General features: G+C 53.3%; 2 protein-coding genes across 3 annotated transcripts in view; one reads left to right on the top strand and one right to left on the bottom strand.

The window, feature by feature from the left end:
* The window catches only part of LOC122372090 (alpha/beta hydrolase domain-containing protein 17B-like), a 66,492-nt gene that overhangs the window by 4,554 nt on the left and 40,662 nt on the right, over positions 1-21,276 (top strand). For both annotated transcript variants that reach the window (XM_043348966.1, XM_043348977.1), the window contains exon 2: positions 16,972-17,055. The gene's annotated coding sequence lies outside the window, so the exon portion shown is untranslated. The remainder of the gene's footprint in view (positions 1-16,971; positions 17,056-21,276) is intronic.
* Positions 1-21,276, bottom strand: part of LOC122372463 (cubilin-like) — a 48,302-nt gene that overhangs the window by 2,170 nt on the left and 24,856 nt on the right. The window contains exons 33-65 of the mRNA XM_043349649.1: positions 20,954-21,115; positions 20,586-20,703; positions 20,083-20,331; positions 19,642-19,823; positions 19,200-19,350; positions 18,678-18,865; positions 18,325-18,523; positions 17,947-18,156; positions 17,466-17,630; positions 16,950-17,134; positions 16,104-16,453; positions 15,087-15,268; positions 14,597-14,797; positions 14,207-14,350; positions 13,705-13,898; positions 13,312-13,501; positions 12,662-12,850; positions 12,382-12,476; positions 12,012-12,182; positions 10,712-10,925; positions 10,332-10,516; positions 9,894-10,037; positions 9,526-9,694; positions 9,168-9,356; positions 8,636-8,759; positions 8,324-8,459; positions 7,995-8,085; positions 6,696-6,919; positions 6,292-6,454; positions 5,861-6,063; positions 5,131-5,172; positions 4,614-4,758; positions 178-374 (exon numbers count right to left, since the gene is read on the bottom strand). Of these exons, the coding sequence (XP_043205584.1) occupies positions 178-374; positions 4,614-4,758; positions 5,131-5,172; positions 5,861-6,063; positions 6,292-6,454; positions 6,696-6,919; positions 7,995-8,085; positions 8,324-8,459; positions 8,636-8,759; positions 9,168-9,356; positions 9,526-9,694; positions 9,894-10,037; positions 10,332-10,516; positions 10,712-10,925; positions 12,012-12,182; positions 12,382-12,476; positions 12,662-12,850; positions 13,312-13,501; positions 13,705-13,898; positions 14,207-14,350; positions 14,597-14,797; positions 15,087-15,268; positions 16,104-16,453; positions 16,950-17,134; positions 17,466-17,630; positions 17,947-18,156; positions 18,325-18,523; positions 18,678-18,865; positions 19,200-19,350; positions 19,642-19,823; positions 20,083-20,331; positions 20,586-20,703; positions 20,954-21,115 (5,751 nt within the window). The remainder of the gene's footprint in view (positions 1-177; positions 375-4,613; positions 4,759-5,130; positions 5,173-5,860; positions 6,064-6,291; positions 6,455-6,695; positions 6,920-7,994; positions 8,086-8,323; positions 8,460-8,635; positions 8,760-9,167; positions 9,357-9,525; positions 9,695-9,893; positions 10,038-10,331; positions 10,517-10,711; positions 10,926-12,011; positions 12,183-12,381; positions 12,477-12,661; positions 12,851-13,311; positions 13,502-13,704; positions 13,899-14,206; positions 14,351-14,596; positions 14,798-15,086; positions 15,269-16,103; positions 16,454-16,949; positions 17,135-17,465; positions 17,631-17,946; positions 18,157-18,324; positions 18,524-18,677; positions 18,866-19,199; positions 19,351-19,641; positions 19,824-20,082; positions 20,332-20,585; positions 20,704-20,953; positions 21,116-21,276) is intronic.

Genomic DNA, 21,276 nt, shown 5'->3' with positions numbered 1-21,276 from the left:
CCATTGAATGAGATGCATGGAAATATTGAACAAAATTGATAAGCCTCCTCTTCAAGTTCGACATACACTGCTTATTCTATTTTTATTTAAATTCAGCCGGCCAGTGCGTGGCTATTTGACCAACAGTCCTCATCTCCGAGTCCACTCCCCCTCCCTCTGCGGCAGCGCGCGTCTCACCTTGGCCCGGAGCCGGCCACAGTTGCCTCCCGCGATGTTCCGCTGTGTGGACTGCACGGACGTCGAGTACACCACGGCTGTGATGACGGTGCCGGCCGGCGCGTCCACACGCTGCTGACACACGGACGTGCCCGTGCCCGAGCTCTCCCAGGCGGATACCAGGGTACCGTAGGGCGCCGACACCGACCGGTTACACGCTGTGGAGGGTTAGCGTCAGGGATGGCTAACATTCTTGTATTATGATAATGCAAGGCGTGTAAACACTTCCCTAAAATCAGTCTTGTGACGATTTGGAATCATTTGCTATGAGCTATTGTGTCGCATTGTGTTCACTTTACGCCGGTCAATAGACTGCGAAATGTAAATGTTTGTCCCGCAACATTTAGCGGTCACTTCCTAAAAGAGAAAGTAGATCACCCGAGTGAGCTTATAGGCGCGATTGTCGTATAGTTCGCAATTCCCATTGAGCGCATGTGCGTTGGAGGGGCCCCGAGTGATGCCGTGCTGCGGCGTTATACGAACTTTCCGAGCCGGCCAACAGATGGTGCTGCGGTCGTTACGCCTGCATGATGCTGTACCGCGGTACACCGCCTCCCGAGACGGCCGACAGATAACTCCTCGGTCGACTACCAGCGGCTTTTGAATTGTACTGTTCGTCCAAATGCTTCTGTGACTTAGTGGCAAGCCTTCTCGCATCACGGTAGCCGTAGCTAGCCGCAGGCTAATACGGGTGCATGCAAATTCCAAAGCACCGTCATGATTCTGCATGAAAAACAAACATCCAGCAGACTTTAATCGTGCCGCACAGGGGCGTCGTTTTGTATAGGCCTGGTAGGGCCCGAGCCTTACCAATGTTTATTTGGGCCCTACCAATGTTCGCTGAGCCCTACCAATCTTTTATCACTGATCAGTTGATAAAAAATCAAAATAAACAGATAAGCAAATATTAAATAAGCACATATGCAAGTACATAAATAAGGTTCTAGCCACAGTAGGTGCATGTAGCTGACAATGAGGTTTCACATGTCTAGGACTCCGGTCCTTAATGGATTTTAAGAGGCTCGAAAACGCAATTGGTTATAGAGGTCCATAACTGCCTCTGAGTCCCGCATACCACGCGACCGCCCCTAATAGACCCCGATCCGTCTCCACACCAGCCGCTGGAGGCCCTACACCGACTTCGGAAGGTGCCGCGGTGCTCCAGAATAGGCCATAGGTATATTGATTTGAGTGGATGATGCAGCCTGATTCCCCAGGGTTCAACGCCATGTCATTACCGCATCAGACCCCGAAAACTGAAGCTCGTAACTACGAGGGGCGTTCAAAAAGTTTCGGGCCGAACAATGAAGGAGTTGGAATTTTGGCCTGCAAGGCGGTGTGTTAAATGATGTGTTATTGGGATGTCCACTTACGCAAATTAAGTAAGTGGCCATTAATTAAGTCTCTTCTGTGATTGATTCGGGCTTCTATTCCTAGCATAGTTCACCATTTCGGATAGGATGGGCGACGCCCAGAAGAGAGCAGTGATTCGTTTCATAGTAGTTAGTGCAGAAAAGGCACCAAGCGTTAACCCTCGCCCTGGGCATTTTTCATAACACGGCCTGGCAGGGGGATGGGTCGATGCGACCCCCCTCCGCTCGTCAACTTTCCAAAACAGGGGCATACAATTGATGATGTGCGTCCATTCGATAAACATCGAGGAGAGGCTATAGGGAAGCTGACGTAAAGTGTGCACCTGATCCGCGACCACGCACCTGCGTACATGGGCGGGATGACGAACAGTGAAGCGATGAGCTTCGAGTTGTTGTCGCATCCACTTTTTTCTCTCCGAACCTTGCACACTCTGGTTAGTGGTTGCCACCTCTTCCCCAACATAAGAAAATTAGCAGCGGCAACCTCGCTAACAGCAGGGAGACGAAATCAGCCGTCTTGGACGTGCAGGATGGGTCCAAAACCCACTTGGTTATGGAGGCTTTGAGGGCTCTCGCGAAGCGCTGCGCGAAATGTGTTTGTCTTAACGGTGTTTATTTGAATAAATGAACTTTTTGGTCTAATGAGTCGATGCTGTATCTCTCTGCTCCTTCATGGTCGGGCCCGTAGCTTTCTGAACGCCCCTCGTACTGTCATCCTTTTATTTTGGCAAGCAGGTCTTTCTAACTATCGTTGTGTTTCCAGTCCTCGTTAGTTGTCGAACCCTTCAATTGGCGTGGGTCTTCAAAACCGTTCCTGGCCCCGCAGCCGTCTTTTTTAGTCGGCTTGGGCCCTCAAAGCTGCTCCTGTCCCCTTTCAGCACAGCCGTCCTTTTAAAGGGACCCTCCCACCTTAACATTAGATTTGAGTTGAGATAGCCAAAATGGGGTCCCTGGCTCACAATTACCGGTTTCGGCACTCACAACATCGAGAAATGCCTTAAATCGGAAATATTGAATTTCAAAATTGCAGCATTTTGATTCAGAGGGGCTAATGCTTAGGAATACCCCTCTGAATGTGTGACGTCAGCGCAAATATCTAACGATTCTAAATGTTTGACTAAAACGTTTTGTAGCACGCGGTGGTATATGCTATTTGCGCGCAACATCTGCCGCAAACGCCGCACTTCTAAAATAAAGTCGCTAGAAACAGCGGAGATCCCAAAAAATTAAACAAAAGTAAAAGTCTAATATCTTGAAACCGGTGAATATTTTTCGGTGAAATTTGGTAGATATTCGTTTTCGCTCTTTCTGAACCGAGCGACATCACTTTCATGCCAATTCATAAACTTTTTTGAAGGTGGGAGGGTCCCTTTAACCCGCGCCCCGTAGGGGGGGGGGGGGCGAAACGGCCCCCCTGTCCTTTTCGGTCGATATCTCCTAAACGGCTGGAGATATCGCCACCAAACTTTCAGGACCCCTCCGGGCATCCATTTTACACATTGTGACCAAAAATTTTTCCAGAGGCTATGATAGGTTGGCCACAAATGACGTCAGAGTTACGTCATGTTCTGTCATTTTCGACCGAAAAAAGACCTTCGCGAGAAGACCTGTCAGGACTACAGCTTTGAAGATACAGAAAAATGATCAAGACATAAAAGGTGTAGAATTGACAGGGCTGCAAAACTGCTATCTCGAATTTTTTAAATTTTTGAGTTTTGGCCCCCAAAAATCAAAAAAGCATTTTTTTTGGATATATTTGCCAAAAAATCCAAAAAGTTTTTTGAGTTTCGAAAAACCGGAATATATGTGATAGTGCCTACCGTCTTCTATCTACATACCAAATTTCAGATCGATACCTCGTTTTTTGGCCAAGTTATAGCGAAAAAAACTGTTCAAAAGTGATGACGTCAAATTTTCAAACTCAATTTTTGGCAATTCTAGAACTCGTAGAGCAAAACGAAGACCACCATTAGACTCCCCGTGACGAGCTGCATCGAATCGATGCCCATTTTATGCAAAATATCAACTTTGAAATTTGACCTAATTTGACCTGACCTTGACCTGACCTTCACCAAAACGTGACCTAGGCTGGCCCCAAAGGCTGCCTAACCCACATAATCGCATTTGTTATGTAAAATGGACCATAAAACATGTATCACACGACACATTCATATTGTGACCCCCGGTGACCTGACCTCGTTGTGACCTGACCTGGTATCAGTGACCTCAGATAGCAAAGTATGTGTTTGACGAACAATGTACCATCGATGGTTTTCAATAAATTACCAATTTACTCGCTTTCACAGCACATTTCTTGAATTGCCTGTGAACGGTGAAAATCTGACCTTTGACCTGACCTGTGACGTCATCGGTTTGACCTAGGTCAATGAAATTTGGTCACAAGGTAGTTCCCGGGTGGGGCTATCGAACGCCGTTTGAATTTTGAAAATCGGCCGGTAACTTTCCGAGATCTTAGGGGGGGGGCCGAAACGGCCCCCCCCCCCTACGGGTGGTAGGGTCCGCCGGTAGCCCTACGGGGCGCGGGTTAAGTCGATGTGGGCCTCTTTCAGAATGGCGTGCATTCCTCCGACACTATTGCCTATATAACTGCACGTTTTGTGCATGGCGTCCGGTGTGGACCCAGATTTCCAAAGTTTTTTTTTTGTGTTTTTTTAGATTTCGGTTAGTCTTGTCAATGACCAGGGCGAAAAATAAGTGGCCGAAATCCGATGAGAAAGGCAGATTTGGGGGTACCCTACCTTGTAAGCCCCGTCATATATGGCCAGCCGCCGCCTTTGGGCACTACCAATCATTTTCGGAAAACGACACCCCTGGTGCCGCACATATCAAAATCAAGTTCATGTGCTAATCAGGTGAAGTCTTAGTACTGGGTTGCAGTTTTTACGCACCAACCAGACCTAACCGTTTCCAAATCCTACCCTGACTCCCAGTCACTCCTCTACCGTGCTCTCCGTTTAACTCCTAGCCATGCTCCACTCCGCTGATACCGCGGCATTCACTCACGAGCGAGGGAGTACTGGAGCCTGAAGCCGGCCATCTGCGTGTCGGCGTCCGATGTGAACTGAAGCCGCAGCCCGCCGCGCGTGGTGTAAATGTCGGCCGGTACTGTCGAACCGCAGTACGTGCTGTCCACGTACCAGTGGTTGTGCTGTCGGCGCCGCGGGGAACGGTCTGTCATAGTGTGGTCGGCGTGGGGTGGTGCAGGGTCGGGCTGAGATGACGTAGTGATTCGATAGGATAGACGACACAAAGGAAAGTGTGTAGTCAATAAAACTGCATAAGCATCGGCGCTGAGGTAACCGGATGCATAAAAATAGTTTTCGTTTAACTCAAACGGTATTTATTTCTTATTCCATCGCGAATTGAATGACGCTGGTCCTCCGTTATCCCCATGACCAGTCATTTACTAGGAGTTTGAAGATGTATTTATGAAGGTAAGTAGGTATCGTCCCAAAATGTGAATGAGAAAACCGTTTACGACTTACTATAGACCTCTGTATACAGAGGTCCATGGACTTACCCATATAGGTGCGTCTCCATATGTTGTTCTCTCCGACAGCATCTAGGGAAGTAAACAAAAAGGTCACGTAATAAAAAAGCACCATATTTACCCTGCGTTCGATGTCTCTCGGACGACGAAGATTCTACGTCGTCCGGCCGATCCCGTTCAAGGTCAGCGGGGGCTCGGCTGCGGTTATGGAACGTGATTGGCCGGACGACGTAGAATCTTCGCCGTCCGAGAGACATCGAACGCGGCCCGCGGGGCTAGATTTACCCCGCGTTCGATGACGTCGAGTACACCGAGACATCGAACGCGGCCCGCGGGGCTAGATTTACCCCGCGTTCGATGTCTCACGGACGACGAAGATTCTACGCCGTCCGGCCAATCCCGTTAAAGGTCAGCGGGGGCTCGGCTGCGGTTATGGAACGTGATTGGCCGGACGGCATAGAATCTTCGTCGTCCGCGAGACATCGAACGCGGGGTCAATACGGTTCCGTTATTCAACTAACATACCTGCAAGCTCTTCGATTGTACCGGATTCGGCATAAATGTTCCCGTGTTGACAATGGTAATCTAATGAATCTCCCAACTGACTATGCAGCTGCCAAAGCTCTCGATGTTGTCGTTACTTTGGCCACAAAGCTGTGACGCCCTAGCGTCCAACCTCTGCCGTCAGCTATTGTTCACCAAGTGCACGGAACGTTTTACCGTCCGCCCCGTACCGTCATTGTTCCCCACGTTTTCCGACCTGCTGGACGGTGAGTTTGTCGCCGGTGCAGTCCTGTCCGCCGGCGATCTGCAGCGCCGTGAAGTGCACCAGCACAGACGAGTGGCTGCCGGCCGTCAGGTACCACACGCAGCGCACGTTGGACGGGTAGTTGGCCGGGTGGTTGGGCGACTGCAGGGTCTGTGGCGTGTCCGTCGCCTCCAGCTGGGTCCGGCCGCACACCGCTGCCCGCCGCCGGAGAGGGGACAGGGTCAGAGATCGGCACGGCACGCACGCCTAGGCTATTCTACGCTCTACAGCGATGGAACATTCAAAATAAGACGGAAGTGCTGCTTTGGTTAATGGCTTCAAAGTCAAAGACAGACCTCAAGCAACGACAGTATGCACTGACATGAACTGTAAATGGGCAATGCAGTGCTACTGCTGCGTCTCGAATCACGCTCCGCACTCACAGTCGACGTTTGTGATCTGCGCGGAGAAGCCGGAGCGGTGCACCTCTCCGTCCGAGTAGAACTTGATGAAGAGCTCGTTGGAGGAAGCGGTGATGGCCGGCGGCAGCTGGGAGCCGCAGTAGCGGTCGATCAGCGGAGACACGGGGCTGGAGCCGTCGCGGACCTGCCGAGCGAGAGCACCGTGATCGTCTCAACTCACAAGAGTCATGTCGCACCGGTGGACATGTCATGACAGATCATACGCTATACCATACCGGTTGACGCATTGCATGCATTATGGCTGAACGAGCGACCCATGATCATTGACTTGACACCATTCTATATCGGCGTGTGAACACAAGTTTGAGTAGCAGAATCGCATGTTAATGGCATCTTATTTTCTCCGTCCGTTCCATCTACCTCACCTCGAGGTAGTCGTACGGACAGGAGACGGAGCTGGAGCCGTTGACCTCGATGTTGAAGGGCTGCTGCAGGGTCAGCCGGAGCACGCGGCCGGCGTCGCCGCGCACCACCCAGCGACAGTCGAGGTTGTCGTCGTACGCGCCGTCACTGTCCGTGTCTGGGGAGCGCAGTGTGAGCGTCGACGAGCCGCTGACCGTCTTGTCGCCTCCGCAGTTCTGGTCGGGACCTGCGGCAGAATTGGGCAGACGTGCAGAGACAGACTGGTATACAAACAGACGCGCAGACAGACTGACAGACGAGCAGATTTACGGGCACTAATAACCAGTAAAACGCCTTTTGGGCGAAGAACGAGCGAGCGAGATAGTGAGCCCTGCACGTGCGGAAGGGCGAGAGGGTACTTCCAACGGGCTTGTGCAAAGCACCCTTCTAACCGGTCGCTAGCGGTGTGCCAAATTTGAACGCAATCGGCCCAGCCGTTCCTGAGATCTGGAAGCGGCATTCTGCACGTGCGCACGTGCAACCGGGGTCCAAAATGACTTTTGCACGGCACCCTACTAACCAGTCCCCAACCGTGTACCAAATTTGAGCGCAATCGGCCCAGCCGTTCTCGAGATCTGGAAACGCCCCCTGCACGTGCGCACGTGCAGTAGCACCCTAACCGCAACACATGGGAATGTATTGCCTGGTGGGTGCCTACCTGTATGCCAAGTTTCAGCGAAATCGCCCCAGTAATTACCGAGTTACTGAAATGGGAACAAATATGGGACCTCTTCTTTTTGTATTTTGCACGTGCAGTGGGGGTCACTCACATATATAGATCAAGAGTATCCGACCTTTGGTAGAAGGGATGCAGCTACCCTATAAAAATTACCGCAAGACAATCGCTCAAGCCGCTGCTGAGATATGGGCCTCTCAAAATCATTACTTTTGCAAAACTGCTTGAACACCCTTGACTTTTCACGTGGCACGTGCCACGACGGTCACTGAGATGTATCAAAAGTAGTTAATTACGGGGTAGAAGGGATGGGGCTACCCAGCAAAAAAGACCGCAGGCTAATCGGTCCAGCGGTTGCTGAGATATAAGCCTCTCAAAAGCGTTACAGGCCGGGCCGGGCCGCTCATACTGAGATTTTTCCGTTATATTGAAAAGACTTCGCTTCGCTCGCTCGTAATCAACGGACACTGATGAGCACAAACGGCATGAGCATATACGCCTATATCAAGTCATTTCAGAAGGCCAGCATTGTTACTGGGTTTTATGCTGTTTATTCATGCGCTAATGGAGTGGAGCATTTTCGTACCGATGGAGAAGAGAACCGCCGCCCGGAAGCCTCCTCGTGCCACGCTCCTGTCCGTGACGAACTGGATGAGCGCCTGTCTGGAGGAGGTGGTCTGTCCGCGGAGCGCAGACACAGAACGGTTACTTCAATCGTTACTTCACAACCGGTTACTTCAATCGTAATCAAAATCACACAGTAGTTTTATAAAATGTATGTACTACGGATACGAAGACGAGCATAATTCTTTTTCAAGCGCATCATACACTGCACTTAAATCCAAAGGCATCATAATGCACGCAACAATTGGGATACAAAAGAATGTTCCCCCCCCACCCCTTCTTCGAACTCACGACATGCGGCGGATTTTGGTTCATGTCTCCGCAGTACTTGTCAACCAGTTTGGTCGGGTTCGGCCAAGTGTCTTCAAAGACGGACACCGAGTCATACCGGCAGTCGTACGCAAGTTCCAGGTCGAGGTACATGAACCTGCGTTAGAAAAATAGCTGTTTGCTAGCGAAAGGAGAAGGTACACCAGCCAGACAAGCCCTGAATATGATAGCTGAAAGGTGTTACTATCGTTTAACTTTCAGCCTGCTGCGGCTGTTGCATGTTCTTTGGCGTCCTATTGGTTCCCGTGCTGTGTGTGTGCGCGCACCACTGACCTGACGAGGACCACCTTGCCGGGCGGCGCGGTGACCAGCCAGCTGCAGTTCGTGTCGTGGTGGTAGGTGTCCGGGTGGTTCTGCGACTGGATCACGCCCGGCTCGGTCACCGTCCCGCCGCACTCTGCGACAGCACGGGCGATAGAAGGGGTAAGGGAACAGTTCACAGTGCAGCGGAGACAGACGTGAGGGGTACCTAACGGCTCCCGGTGCAGGAGCGACAGAAAGGGTAAGGTATCTGCTCCCGGCGCAGTAGATGTCAGACACCCGGCCACTTGTGTAACAGTGAGGTAGGTTACCCGAAATACGTGAATGGTACGCATTTTTGAAGTTTTCTTTAATTTATGGCAGCTAAGGAACCGTGCTGACATGACACCGAGAACCTAGGAGACCGTTCTGACCTGATACGGAGAACCCACGGGATTATGCTAACCTGAGATGGGCAAAACCTGCCTGGGTCCGTGCTGACCTGAGACGTAAACCCCAAGGGACAGTGCTGACCCGAGAGGGAGAATCCAGGATCCCTGCTCACCTGACACGGAGAACTCGGCCTGCCAGCCGGCGGCTCCTATGGAGTGGTCGGTGGTGAAGAGGACGGTGACGGGACCGCGCACGGTCAGACCGCTCGGTCTGCGGTCGCCACACGTGCTGACCAGAGCCGTGCCGTCCGTGCTGTTACCGGCGAACACCGACAGCCGGTCGTAGCGACACTCGCTCTCGTCTGGAAACACACACATGACAAAGGACGAGTTAGAATGGGAGTCAACTCCAGCAGAATGGTGCCAGCTATTTTCACAATTTAGAAGAAACAAAAACGTATGGAACTCTCAACTTACGAAATAAATTGATCGTTTTAATCAGATGGTGACATGACGTGGACGCTCGCCTACCTTCGATCATGAACTGGTCGACAAAGCTCAGGTCGACATAGTCCCCAGGCCGGGCCATGATACGGTACACACAGTTGAGGTAGTCGGGGTAGTTTTGCGGGTAGTTGGGCGAGCGGAACGACCCGCTGGTGGAGTTGAAGTCCTCTCCGCACAAGGTGCTCCAGCCCAACTGGAAAACAAATCTGACTGATGAGAAGGTGAGAACGCAGATAAGGACATCCATTTATTTGTGACACAAAATAGTCCCAGTGCTTCCCAGGTCGACATAGGGTTATGGAGTGGTCTCCTATGTCAAGATCGGTCTCTCAACCGTACAAGATCGGTCTGGTTTCCTCCAACTCGGATGCCGTCGTTATCGATATACTAACCCGGAATCCGTTTCCGTTATGTTCATTGGCGTCGGACTTGAACCTGATTTTGACTTCGTTTCTGGTGCTGAGAATCGGAGGAGGCACGGTCTTTCCACAGAACTTTCCGATGCTGAGGTACTGACCATCAACCTTCTCCCATATCTGCCAATGACAATTGGAGCTCGTGTAAGACACCGGACGCCAGGCACATGCTTGACAACAACAGCAGCAAAATACAAACAAATACAAGCCGACGTTTGAGGAAAGCATGTTAAAATGGAGACAGTCCACAAATGCCATACGAGTTAAATTGCAAAAGAAACGGGCAGACCGCAGAATTAAGAAAATTATTCCTCTTTTGCGAAAGAGAAACTGAAGTAAAAGTAAAATAAGTGGAATGTTATATGTTCAGTAATATAACTGGTGTCTTAGTCGCCTATAAAGGGCGCAGCTGACCTCCACAAAGTCGTTCTGGCAGTCGTCGCTGGTCTCCATGTCGAAGGTGTTTGTGAAGGTGAGCTGCAGCCGGAAGCCGGGCTGGGCGCGCACCTCCCACTCGCACTCGGACGAGGGTAAGTAGTCGGACGGAAAACCTGGCGACGTCACCGCACCGTGCGTGGTGTGGTACACGCCGCCGCAGCCTGCGCAACCACCGAGAGGACAGCTCGTCAGCAAGGGACAAACGGAACACCGGAGCAACGCGAACTGGCCTCGTCTCATAATGAAACTGGCAGCAATGTGCCGTTAGTACCATAATAACTTCAACATCCGACAGGATGCGACCCCGAGACATCAGCTCCGTCGCCGCCCCGTCCGCCGTCCGCGGCGCCACTGACCTGACTCGGTCTCGGCCAGGAAGCCGCGGTGCTGGCCGGAGCCGTCACTGTGGAACACCACCAGCATGTACCGGCTCTGGCCGTGCATGACCACCGGCTCACCGCCGGCCGGGTGGCTGCCCGTCAGTCGCGCCAGCTGCGGCGCCGTCGAGCCCGGCCCGTTCAGCACTGAGATGTAGTCACCGGGGCCCAGCTCATACCACGAGAACCGCACCTGCCGGCGCGCGCAGACACGGCTCACACGGTACGCACAGAGAAAGGCACGGCAGCGCATACAGGTACGAATTAGGCAGGGTAATTGTGATGGATGGGATGTGTGACGGCGACCGGTGGAAAATGCCTGCGCTGGTAGGCTGTACCGCTGTACAGATACTGCGTTGGCAGACTGTGCCGCAGCCCGCAGTGCAGTGACTGCGCTGGTAGGCTGTGCCGCAGTTCAGTGTCTGCGTTGGTAGGCTGTGCCGCAGTACAGTGACTGCTGGTAGGCTGTGCCGCAGTGCAGTGACTGCGCTGGTAGGCTGTACCGCTGTACAGATACTGCGTTGACAGACTGTGCCGCAGTACAGTGACTGCGCTGGTAGGCTGTGCCGCAGTACAGTGCCTGCGTTGGTAGGCTGTGCCGCAGTACGGTGAGTGTTGGTAGGCTGTGCCGCAGTGCAGTGACTGCGTTGGCAGACTGTGTCGCAGTACAGTGCCTGCGTTGATAGGCTGTGCCGCAGTACAGTGCCTGCGTTGGTAGGCTGTGCCGCCGTACAGTGACTGCTGGTAGGCTGTGCCGCAGTACAGTGACTGCGCTGGTAGGCTGTGCCGCAGTACAGTGCCTGCGTTGGTAGGCTGTGCCGCAGTACAGTGACTGCGCTGGTAGGCTGTGCCGCAGTACAGTGACTGCTGGTAGGCTGTGCCGTAGTACAGTGCCTGCGTTGGTAGGCTGTGCCGCAGTACAGTGCCTGCGTTGGTAGGCTGTGCCGCAGTACGGTGAGTGTTGGTAGGCTGTACCGGAGTGAAGTGGCCGCGTGGTACTGGTAGCATGTGTCATAATACAGTTCTCAGATAAACTATGCGACACTGTCGCAATAATTGATAGAAAACAATTGCGACAGCGCATCTCGCTAAAGGATCGGCGATGGTGCATGTGAACTCTCCGTACACAGATCAGTCCTTTCCCGGGTTTACGAAGTGGTTTTGCTTATATCGACCTAATCGACCACCAATTTTATCACCTTTTCATCTGAACATATATCCTGCGAATGCCTATTACCTATTCACTGATAGCAGAGAGCAGAGAGAAGTGAGGACCCACCCGGGCGGAGCCGTCCTCGAAGGTGACCAGCCAGGCGCAGTCCATGCTGTTGGGATAGTTGTCCGGGTAGCCCGGCGAGAAGAGCTGAACTCCGGGACCGGTCACCACGCCGCCGCACGGCTTCACCGAGTACGTCAGGTTAAAGTGCGTCGGCCAGTAACCACCCTGCGTCTGAGAATGGCGCCATAATAGCAGGCATCAGTGGCGCGGTACTCGTGTCCATTCAACATGATAACACAGTGCACAAGAATGATTCAAGGCGCAAAGCTACCGCAGCGTTATCACAGAAAAAAAGATTTGTCCTTCGTAAGACAGAGCTAATGCGAAGCACCTATCCATAGTCCGATGAGTCGTACATAGTTCAACTTACCCGATACGTTAGCGTGAAGTCGGTGAATGGAATATGCAGAGGCGGAGGAATGGTTGCATTTCCGCACACCTTTTCCGTTTCATATTGAAGATAGTCTGAAAGAAAGCAGTCACTCATATTACTGTCACCAGTACATGTTTATTATCTTTTTACAAGCATGATGTGTTGAGTGCTCATTATTAAAAGTTTAAGGCCGTTTTCACCTTATTTCGTCAGGATTTACAATGCCCCCGGCTTGGTACACCTTTCTCGCCTGAGTCGCCCTGTGCTGACTGCTCACCTGGCTCGGCCGTGATGCGCGACGCGGAACAGTCGTTCAGAGAGAAGGCGGTGAACGTGACGAGAGCGGTGGCGTTGGCGGCGTCCGAGAGCGTCAGGTGCCACCGGCACTCGGCCGAGCCGGCGAACGGCCGCGGGAACAGGGGCGACGCCAGCCAGCCGGCGGCGCTCGTCACCTCGCCGCCGCACACTGACGGAAGAGGGAGCGGTCACGCGAATGGAGCAGGCTATACCGACAGATTAGCAGAAACAGCTGGGCCCACCAGTCTCCCCTGACTCACGAACAGCCACCAATCTCCCCGACTCAGAGGCCGCTGCAATCCAGTTCTCTCCGACTCAAGGACAGTCGACAGTCTCCCTCGACTCACGGATAGACAGCCGACAGTCTCCCCCGACTCACGAGTAGACAGTCGACAGTCTCCCCCGACTCACGGATAGACAGCCGACAGTCTCCCCCGACTCACGAGTAGACAGTCGACAGTCTCCCCCGATTCACGGATAGTCAGCCGACAGTCTCCCCCGACTCACGGATAGACAGCCGTTAGCCTCCCCCCCCCCGACCCACGAACAGCTGCTAACTCTCCCGTCTCCTCAGACAGCCGGCCCTGTCTCTCTCGACTCACTGACGGCCAGTTCCCGCCCCCAACTCACGTGCCGGCTCGTCAGTGGTGTACTGGATCTGGAATCCGCGAGCCGCGCCGCTGCCCACGCGTGAAACGAACACGAGCGCCAGCTGGTTGCCGCTGGAGCTGATGGCCGGCGGCGCCGACTCGCCGCAGTAGACATAGTCCATGTCGGTGAAATTCAGGTAGGGCGAGCCGTTCGAAAAGCCGTCAACGGCCTGGAAGGGACAGAAGAGAAAACGTGAAGAACAACATGAGCACACAAGAACAACGTGCTCATTAAACAAGGATACTTCAAGTCAATGAACAATGCTACTGGACTTGTTGCCACTTGGTGACTCTCCTCAGGCCACTGCGTGCCTCCGAGTGTCCTGTCCTCCGAGCGACCCTGCCCGGTGTCCGCCCCAGCACCATCACTCACGAAGAGCCCGGTACGACAGTTGCCGACTCTGTTGCGCGCGTTCGCCGGCAGCTGCCAGTCGGTGGTGGAGAGCTTGATTCGGCGGCCGGCCGGTGCGTAGATTCGCCAGATGCACCGGCGACGGCGCGGCACCCCGTGGGGGTAGCCCGGGCTCTCGATCACGCCGGAAGAGGCCTGCAACCAGCCACCGCAGCCTGAGGGTGTAGCCATGAGAGGTCAGCTGCAGCACTTGGGCTGCACAGCCAGAGGCGCTGACGTCAGCATATCAGAGGCCCTCGGCTCCGGACTTGCTGCAGTCCAAAATCTTCTACAGTTTTTGTAGACGTGTGAATGCTTTAGGTTTACTGAAGAGAGCATGTAGCTTGGTAGATAATAATGAAATTAGGAATCGTTATATGACTTTCATTGCAGATGTTATTTCTGATATATTAGTCCGAGATGAGTAACCAGGTGCGACCGGTTTGTTTCATTAACAAACTGAATTGGATCTTGGAGCACTGACCGTCCAGACTGGCGCGGAACTTGAGCACGAAGCCGCGGTTCTGCGTGCGCTGTCCGTCAGTGACCACGGTGATGAACACAGAGTTGGCTGAACTGGTGATGGCGCGGACCCTGTGGCTGCCGCAGTACCGCGCCAGCACCTCTCCTGAGAGATAGTCGTCAGCGAGTCAGGACCCCGGCGGTACCGGTGGAACGGTACCGGTACCGGTCAGTGCTGGTTAGAACATCGTAGGAGGTTGTACAATAATTTCACTCTCACTTTATCCCTCCCCTCCCTATATATCTCTCTTCTCTCGTTCTTCTTTGCTCACTCACTCACTCACTCACTCACTCACTCACTCACTCACTCACTCACTCACTCACTCACTCACTCACTCACTCACTACACTACCTGTGCTGTTGAAGTCGCGCACTTGCACGTAGTCGCTGGTGCAGTTGGGACTCTCTTGCATGTCCATGGTGGGGAACCAGACGCGCATCGAGTGGCCCTCTGGTCCCAGGATGTGGTAGCTGCAGTTCATGTTGGTCTCGTACTGACCGTTCAGCACGTTCAGGGTGCCCCTCCTGCCGCGGAACGTGCCGCCGCACGTGGCTGTGGCAAAAGGTCATGATGTGACGTTTACAGCACACCCTTCACTGCATAGCAAATGCTTAACATATTAATGTTGCGATTCTAAGCCTACATTTTGTCACATGGGCTGCAGCTGTCGGCAAATACAAACTACACTACCTACTCCTCTGAGTCCGGGCTGACTGGAGTGGACAAGTAATATACGTTAGGTCTCTTTGTTGCATGATGTTTCATCTCCTCCCCGGCCCTTCTTGTGACCCTTCTCTTTCGTCGACTCATTCGTGGGGTCCTCCAGCCAGTAGTGACCCACCGATGGCGACGCGGGCGCGGAAGCCGCCGCGCGGCTCGCTCGTGTTGGTGTAGTAGTTGATGAGCGCCGCGTTGCCGGTGGTGACGATGGTGGGTGGCAGCCGGTCGGAGCAGTAGCGCCGACCGATACGCTCGGCCATCATGGTGCCGCCGTCCCGCACCTCCACGTAGGCCTGTCGACATCTGATGGGTGCACGAAGAGCTCCAGTTACAATAAACTCAGGGAAAATGCTGTCCGTCAACAGCTTCAGTGCAGGGCATTATCTCCAATGAACACAGTTCTGCGAACATCGATGAAGGTATGAACAGATGATCTATGAATTTCTATGAAGCGCAGTTCTATGAACATAGAACAGTCATGCTGAAATAAAAATTACAAACAGCAGTTTATCAGGGAATGAGGCATTTAAATCGAAACCCATGACAAGGCACCCGACCTAGTCAATAGCTATGCTATAGAATATGCATGCTTCAGTCAACAGCCATTCCAAGGCATGCTGATTGCTGGTTAATGCTTCTCTAGTCATAACCTTCTAGTCAATTAGCTTGATCGGGGACCGTTCAAAAGCTCCGGTAAAGAAAAAAACTATCCCCAAAATAAGTTTCAATAAACCGCCGTGTCATGCTAAAACCCAAAACATATATTCTCATGTAGCACTCGTAACTGCGTTGTGCGTGCGAAGCGGTCAGTATCGCTACATCATTCCCTACCCGTCAAGCCCGAGCTAAGGAAAGGGAGTAGTCCGGCCAGGCCAGGGTAAGCTCCATACCTCTAGATCCAGCCATCCTGACTCAATTCCTGGGCAAGGCACGTAGCCTTGTCGATCCAGGGCCGCGTGGAACAGCGCGAGAGCTCCGGTTAGCGCGTGGTCCACTGGATATGGTGCTTACTGATTAACTCTGTCAACACTGATGGCGTTGGATCCCAGCTGCCTCTATGCTTGTTTTCCTCTGTCCCGCTAGCCTCTCACGAGACAATTTTCTCCCCTATCATCCGTTCGCCTTCCCGGCCTCCCACCTGAACGACGTGGTGATGTCGAACGAGTCGATGAAGTCGACCTGGACGGCCCTGGAGGCGGGCGCCACGGCCGACCACCGGCACGCCGAGTAGGCCGGCGGGATGTTGGGGTAGTTGGGCGTGCTGATGGTGAGCGCCGGCTGCTGGTCGCTCAGCACCAGCTGGCCGCCGCACGTGGCCGCCGAGCGGTAGGTGAGCCGCAGCAGGCCGCCGGTGCCGTCCGAGCCGGGCGTCAGCACCAGCTTCACGTGCAGTCGGTGGCTGGAGGTGTCGGGCAGCGACGGCCGGCTGGTGCCGCAGAACCGGCCCGAGCCCAGGTACGGCGAGTCCACCTGGTCACCGTTACGGATCTGCAGGCGGCGAGCGGGGTCGGGGTCAGAGGGAGCCGGGAGGTTAGCTGGACAGCGAGGCGGGGTCAGAGCGGTCAGCCGGGCGGGTCGGAGAGAGGTCAGCGCCAGCGGGCGGCGGAATAAGATCAGCTGGTCAGCGTAGTCCTCAGATGGGCGGCGGGGCTGGGTAACAGAGAGGTCAGCTGGTTTGAGTAGAACGATCAGCGGCTGTTAAAAATGGCCACTGCCTGAAACACACGTCCAGTTTTGTAACGTTACACCAAGCGCGGGGGAATAAGCCGATGACTGATTTGCTAGTGTGATCGCCTTCATAGCAACATTTCTTATCAAATGCTCAAAGTTTGGTACTCCACAGCCTGCGACAATAAGGTTGAAGGAGAAGCCTTGCTGTGGTGATAACTATTCCTGCCTTGAGTGCCTATACATATACCTAAGTGCGTCTATGATTTTACAATGTAATTATGCTAGTGCGACGCTGTCGCGCCGGACTGCTCACCACGACGTATCCGTGTTCGCAGGTGCTCGGATCTCCGGGGATGTCGAGCTGGGTGAGCCGGACCTGGATCTGGTTCCCGATCGGCACCAGCACCGTCCACTCGCAGGTCAGTGTACCGTTGGCGCGCGCCGGGTACCCCGGACTCTGGATGACACCGTTCGGAGCGCGCAGGAAGCCGCCGCAAACTGCCGAGTTAGGCACAGGTTGATGTCAATGTAACAAGCCAGCGCACTGCTTCTCATAATTAAGTCAAACGTTTATTATTTTGTAAATGAAGCATATTCCTCTAAGCTGTAGTTGGTAGTGTATACGGTGCATCAAAATATTGATATATGCAGTGCTACCCCTATTCCCATAAGTACCTACAAAACATATTGCAGCTCCATAATGCAATCATTGTTGTAAATATTCCGTCCTTCGAAGTTTGGAGGATACTAATGTCTTCAAGGTCTCAAAATCTCAACGAAACACATCGAATGCTTCCGTAGCGAATAGCGATATGGAGCGAGCACTGACCGGTGTCGAGCGTAACGTTGAATCCGGCCGTGCTCCTGCGATGGTAGAAACGCTCTCTGAAGAAAGCCAGCTGCATCTGACTGCCGCTGGACGTCAGCACCGTGTTCCTGTCGGAGCGGTGGCACAGCGTGGAGAGCGGCCTCCAGTCGGCCAGACCCTGGTACCCTGCGGACACACCGGAGTATTGCTCGTCAGGAGGAACGGCGGCCGCCACCGGGCCAGGTCCTGGTAGCCTGTGGCGAAGAAATTACGTCAGACAGTTGACATGCCCATGCGTGTGAGTGATCTTGAAATGCGCTTAAAATTATATCGAACGAGCCATTATGCTCTATCTTGAAGCGGTCACTGACAAATTTCAATGCTTCGAAACATATTAAAAGAAACAGCTCCAGGCTGGGAGCATCATCCTTGGTTCAGTTCCTTCGTTCTAATGATACAGCTTGCTAAAAGTCATCACCCTGCCCCGCCTGGCTGCACGTACCGTCGTAGACGGTGAGGTTGTCGGCTGAGCACTGGTAGTAGTTGTAGAGCTCCATCGTGTTGACGGTGAGCCGGACGCGCCGGTGCGGGTCGGATGTGACCGTCCACCGGCAGGTGGGACCGCTCTCGTAACCGCCCGGGAAGCCGGGGGACGTCACCAAGGTCCGGTTCCCCTCCTCCAGGTACAGCGAGTACGAGCAGTCCTCGCCGTCTGCGCACAGAGGTGGTCACGGCACTAAGTGTGAAGGAGCGTTTCTCAAGGACGATCTATTGCTTAGCATCGAAACCTAGCCTTCTTATTAATATTGATGATACTATTGCATTATGAACTCACCAAAGCCATAATTTCACCGCATTTTCAAACAGAAACAGTACATACCTATGCCGGCGAGCTGTCCGGGTGCGGGCGCCTCGCTCAGCCGCCGCCAGAACAGTGTGAACAGGGAGCCGGCGTAGCGCGGGTTGCTGACGAACTCGACAAACAGCTCGTTGGTGGTGGACACCACCGGCTCGTGGGCCTCGACGCCACATACGCTGCCCGTCAGCGGCTCGGCCGTGCCGTCCGAGCCGTCGTATATCTGAGGAACGTCGACGGCGAATGTAATGCGCAGCGGAATATTGACATAACAACATAGGTGGAATGACAGTGCAGTTTCGAGCTGTCTTCTTTGTGTCTTATCATCAAGCGAACAAATTTTGACTGAAGCGTGTGTGAGAGATACTCAGGATTACCTTGAGGTACGAGCGACAGCCGCCGCCGAACGGTGCGAAATCTATCGCCTGCCGTAAGAAGTTCAGCTGGATGAAGTTTCCGATGTCGACGCTTATTCGCCAGCTGAACCGATCCCTTTGCATGTATTTCATGGGGTACAGAGGCGATCGGATGATACCGGAATTGCCAGTCAGTTCCATGTAGTGGGCTGGAAACGATTCGAACGGCGTTATACAATTCTAACGAATAGTGTTTGTCTATCTCAAACAGCCTGCGGTTATTAGGGAAGAATCGTCACAAAGAATCGTATTTTAATGAATCGAAATCGTATTTCGCAAAAGAATCGAATTTCGTAATCGTAAATGAGAATCAAACCACAACTCACAAAGAGACAAACTGGCATCATCGAGATTAATTACTATCCTCGTAAGAAGTCGACAGATATGCGCACTTTCCCTGGTAAATTCAAAACCAACTTTTCTAAAACATGGCAGATTGATAAGTTAGTTTCCGACCTCTTTCTGTCCATGTGCACAGCTCACCCAGTGAGAACTCGGCGAGGAAGCCGGAGCTGGTGCCGGCGCCGTTGGTGTGGAAGCGCACGTACATGGTGCTGTTGGAGCTGATGTTGGTGGGTGCTGTGGAGCCGCAGACGTGGCCGAGCAGGGGGCCCGTCCTGCGCGCCTCACGGATCTGTCAGATAGGCAGACGGAGACTGGGCGGTGAATGGTCCAAGGAGGGAGTGAGAGAGGGGAGAGCAGAAAAGAAGGGAGGAGAGGGAGAGGACAGGAGAAGAGAGCAAATGGGAGGGGTGACGAGGATGCATACGAGCATCGACCTTGTCCTATAATTACGGTATAAATATCCAGAGTCCAGATTTGTGTGCTGACTTGACACTCCCTGATCGGATGGAGAAATACGCTTTCCAATCACATTTCACTTTCTCGGACCCTTGAAGCCGGTAGGACAGGCTGAAATACCGACCTCCAGGTAGTCGCCGTTGCAGTTGTCGGTGGTCTCCAGGTCGAAGGCGTGGAAGCTGAGCTGGATGCCGTTGCCGCGGGCGGCGCCGATCCGCCACCAGCAGTCCACGTCGTTGGGGTAGCTGTCCGGGTAGCCCGGCGAGGCCAGCATGCCCGTCTGTGAGAACAGCGTGCCGCCACACCCTGACGGAGCGCCGCGCAAAGAGCGTCAGTGGAGGTCGACCTGTTCCTGATGAACTCGCTATTTATCTGGCATAGGCGGGCACTTCGAAACGTTATACGGGAGCACAATTCAATTACATTTGATTCAAGACATGAAACGCATAAGATGCTGGGACTTCAAAACTGATTAAAAGCTAGTAGTTACCATCCACAAGATATAGAAGATAGAACAGTCCATTGTATCTGTTCACAAAACAAACAGAGAGTCATTATAACGCACCTGTGGAGACGTTGTTGAATGTGGCGCTGAAGCGGACCACCACCGTCTCGGAGACCTGCAGTCGCAGCTGGAGCGCCCTGCCGCGCGAGGTGAGCGCCGGGGGGACCCGCGCGCCGGCGCAGTAGCGGTGCTTCAGCGGCGCGTCCGGTCCGGCGCCCTCGCGGACCTCCAGGTAGTCGGTGGAGCAGTTGACGGGCCCCAGCTGGCCGTACATGGACAGCGTCGTGAACTGCAGCCACACGTGACTCCCTGCCGGAGGGGAATGGTGATCCTTCGTCAACGGGCATGTCTGTAAATGTATTTCAAATGCTGTCAATCATTAATTTGTCGATTTATTCCTAAGCACTTTCATAAAAAACTTGAGTTCTCACTTTTTGGTCTGTTACTGAAAGCAAGAAGGGGACCGATTCAGCGGCGATTAGACGGCACTAAATTGGCTGGCCAGGCTGTGCACTGTCTCAATAATTCACACCAAATCGGTGGGTGATTTGACACCGTCTCACCGGGATCCATGGTCTGCAGAGTCCAGCTGCAGTTCAGGCCGCCCGTGAGCTCCACAGGGTAGTGAGGCGAACTGATCACTTGAGAGTAAGACGTGACGTTTATGATTCCGCCGCAGCCCTGCGAACGGTGTTATTGTCCGTGACATACATATGCCGACCGAAGCATTGCTTTAGGCACCTAAGTAGTTATTTGTGCGCGCCTATTTGCTCAGAACGCCTCGGTATCGTTTAAATAGCGTCACAGTACAATTGGCACGAAGAAATATAAAAAAGAAGAAATATAATTGAAATATAAAAAAGGCATTTCATCTGCTTCTCATTCCAGCCATTGATGCCATCTTTTGACACACTTTTCCCCGAGCGCCTACCATGGTGTACTTTGCCAGGAAGCCCTTGGCCGTCCGCGATCCGTCTGCCTTGAGTCGGATGTACATCCAGTTACTGGTGGAGACGATGGTAGGCGGTTGGGGGACCTCGTTTCCGCAGTGTTGTAGCAGCAGTGGCGAGCGGCGTGAGTAGCCATCCCGCACCTGGAGACGGTCGGAGCGGTCAGACGGCGCAGCGGCGCTCACATACTAACGTATAAGCCTAGCTTTCGTTAGACCACTCTGCGCAACCTACAGACTAGGGTAAGACGCTGAGCGGTCTAGCTTTAGTTAGACCGCTCAGCGCAACCTACAGAATAGGGTAA

Source organism: Amphibalanus amphitrite, unplaced genomic scaffold, assembly GCF_019059575.1.
Source record: "Amphibalanus amphitrite isolate SeventyFive unplaced genomic scaffold, NRLGWU_Aamphi_draft 000036F_arrow, whole genome shotgun sequence".
In the NCBI taxonomy this organism is placed as follows: Eukaryota; Metazoa; Arthropoda; class Thecostraca; order Balanomorpha; family Balanidae; genus Amphibalanus; species Amphibalanus amphitrite.
The sequence above is the reverse complement of the archived record's forward strand: the minus strand, read 5'-3'. Positions and strand labels throughout refer to the sequence as shown.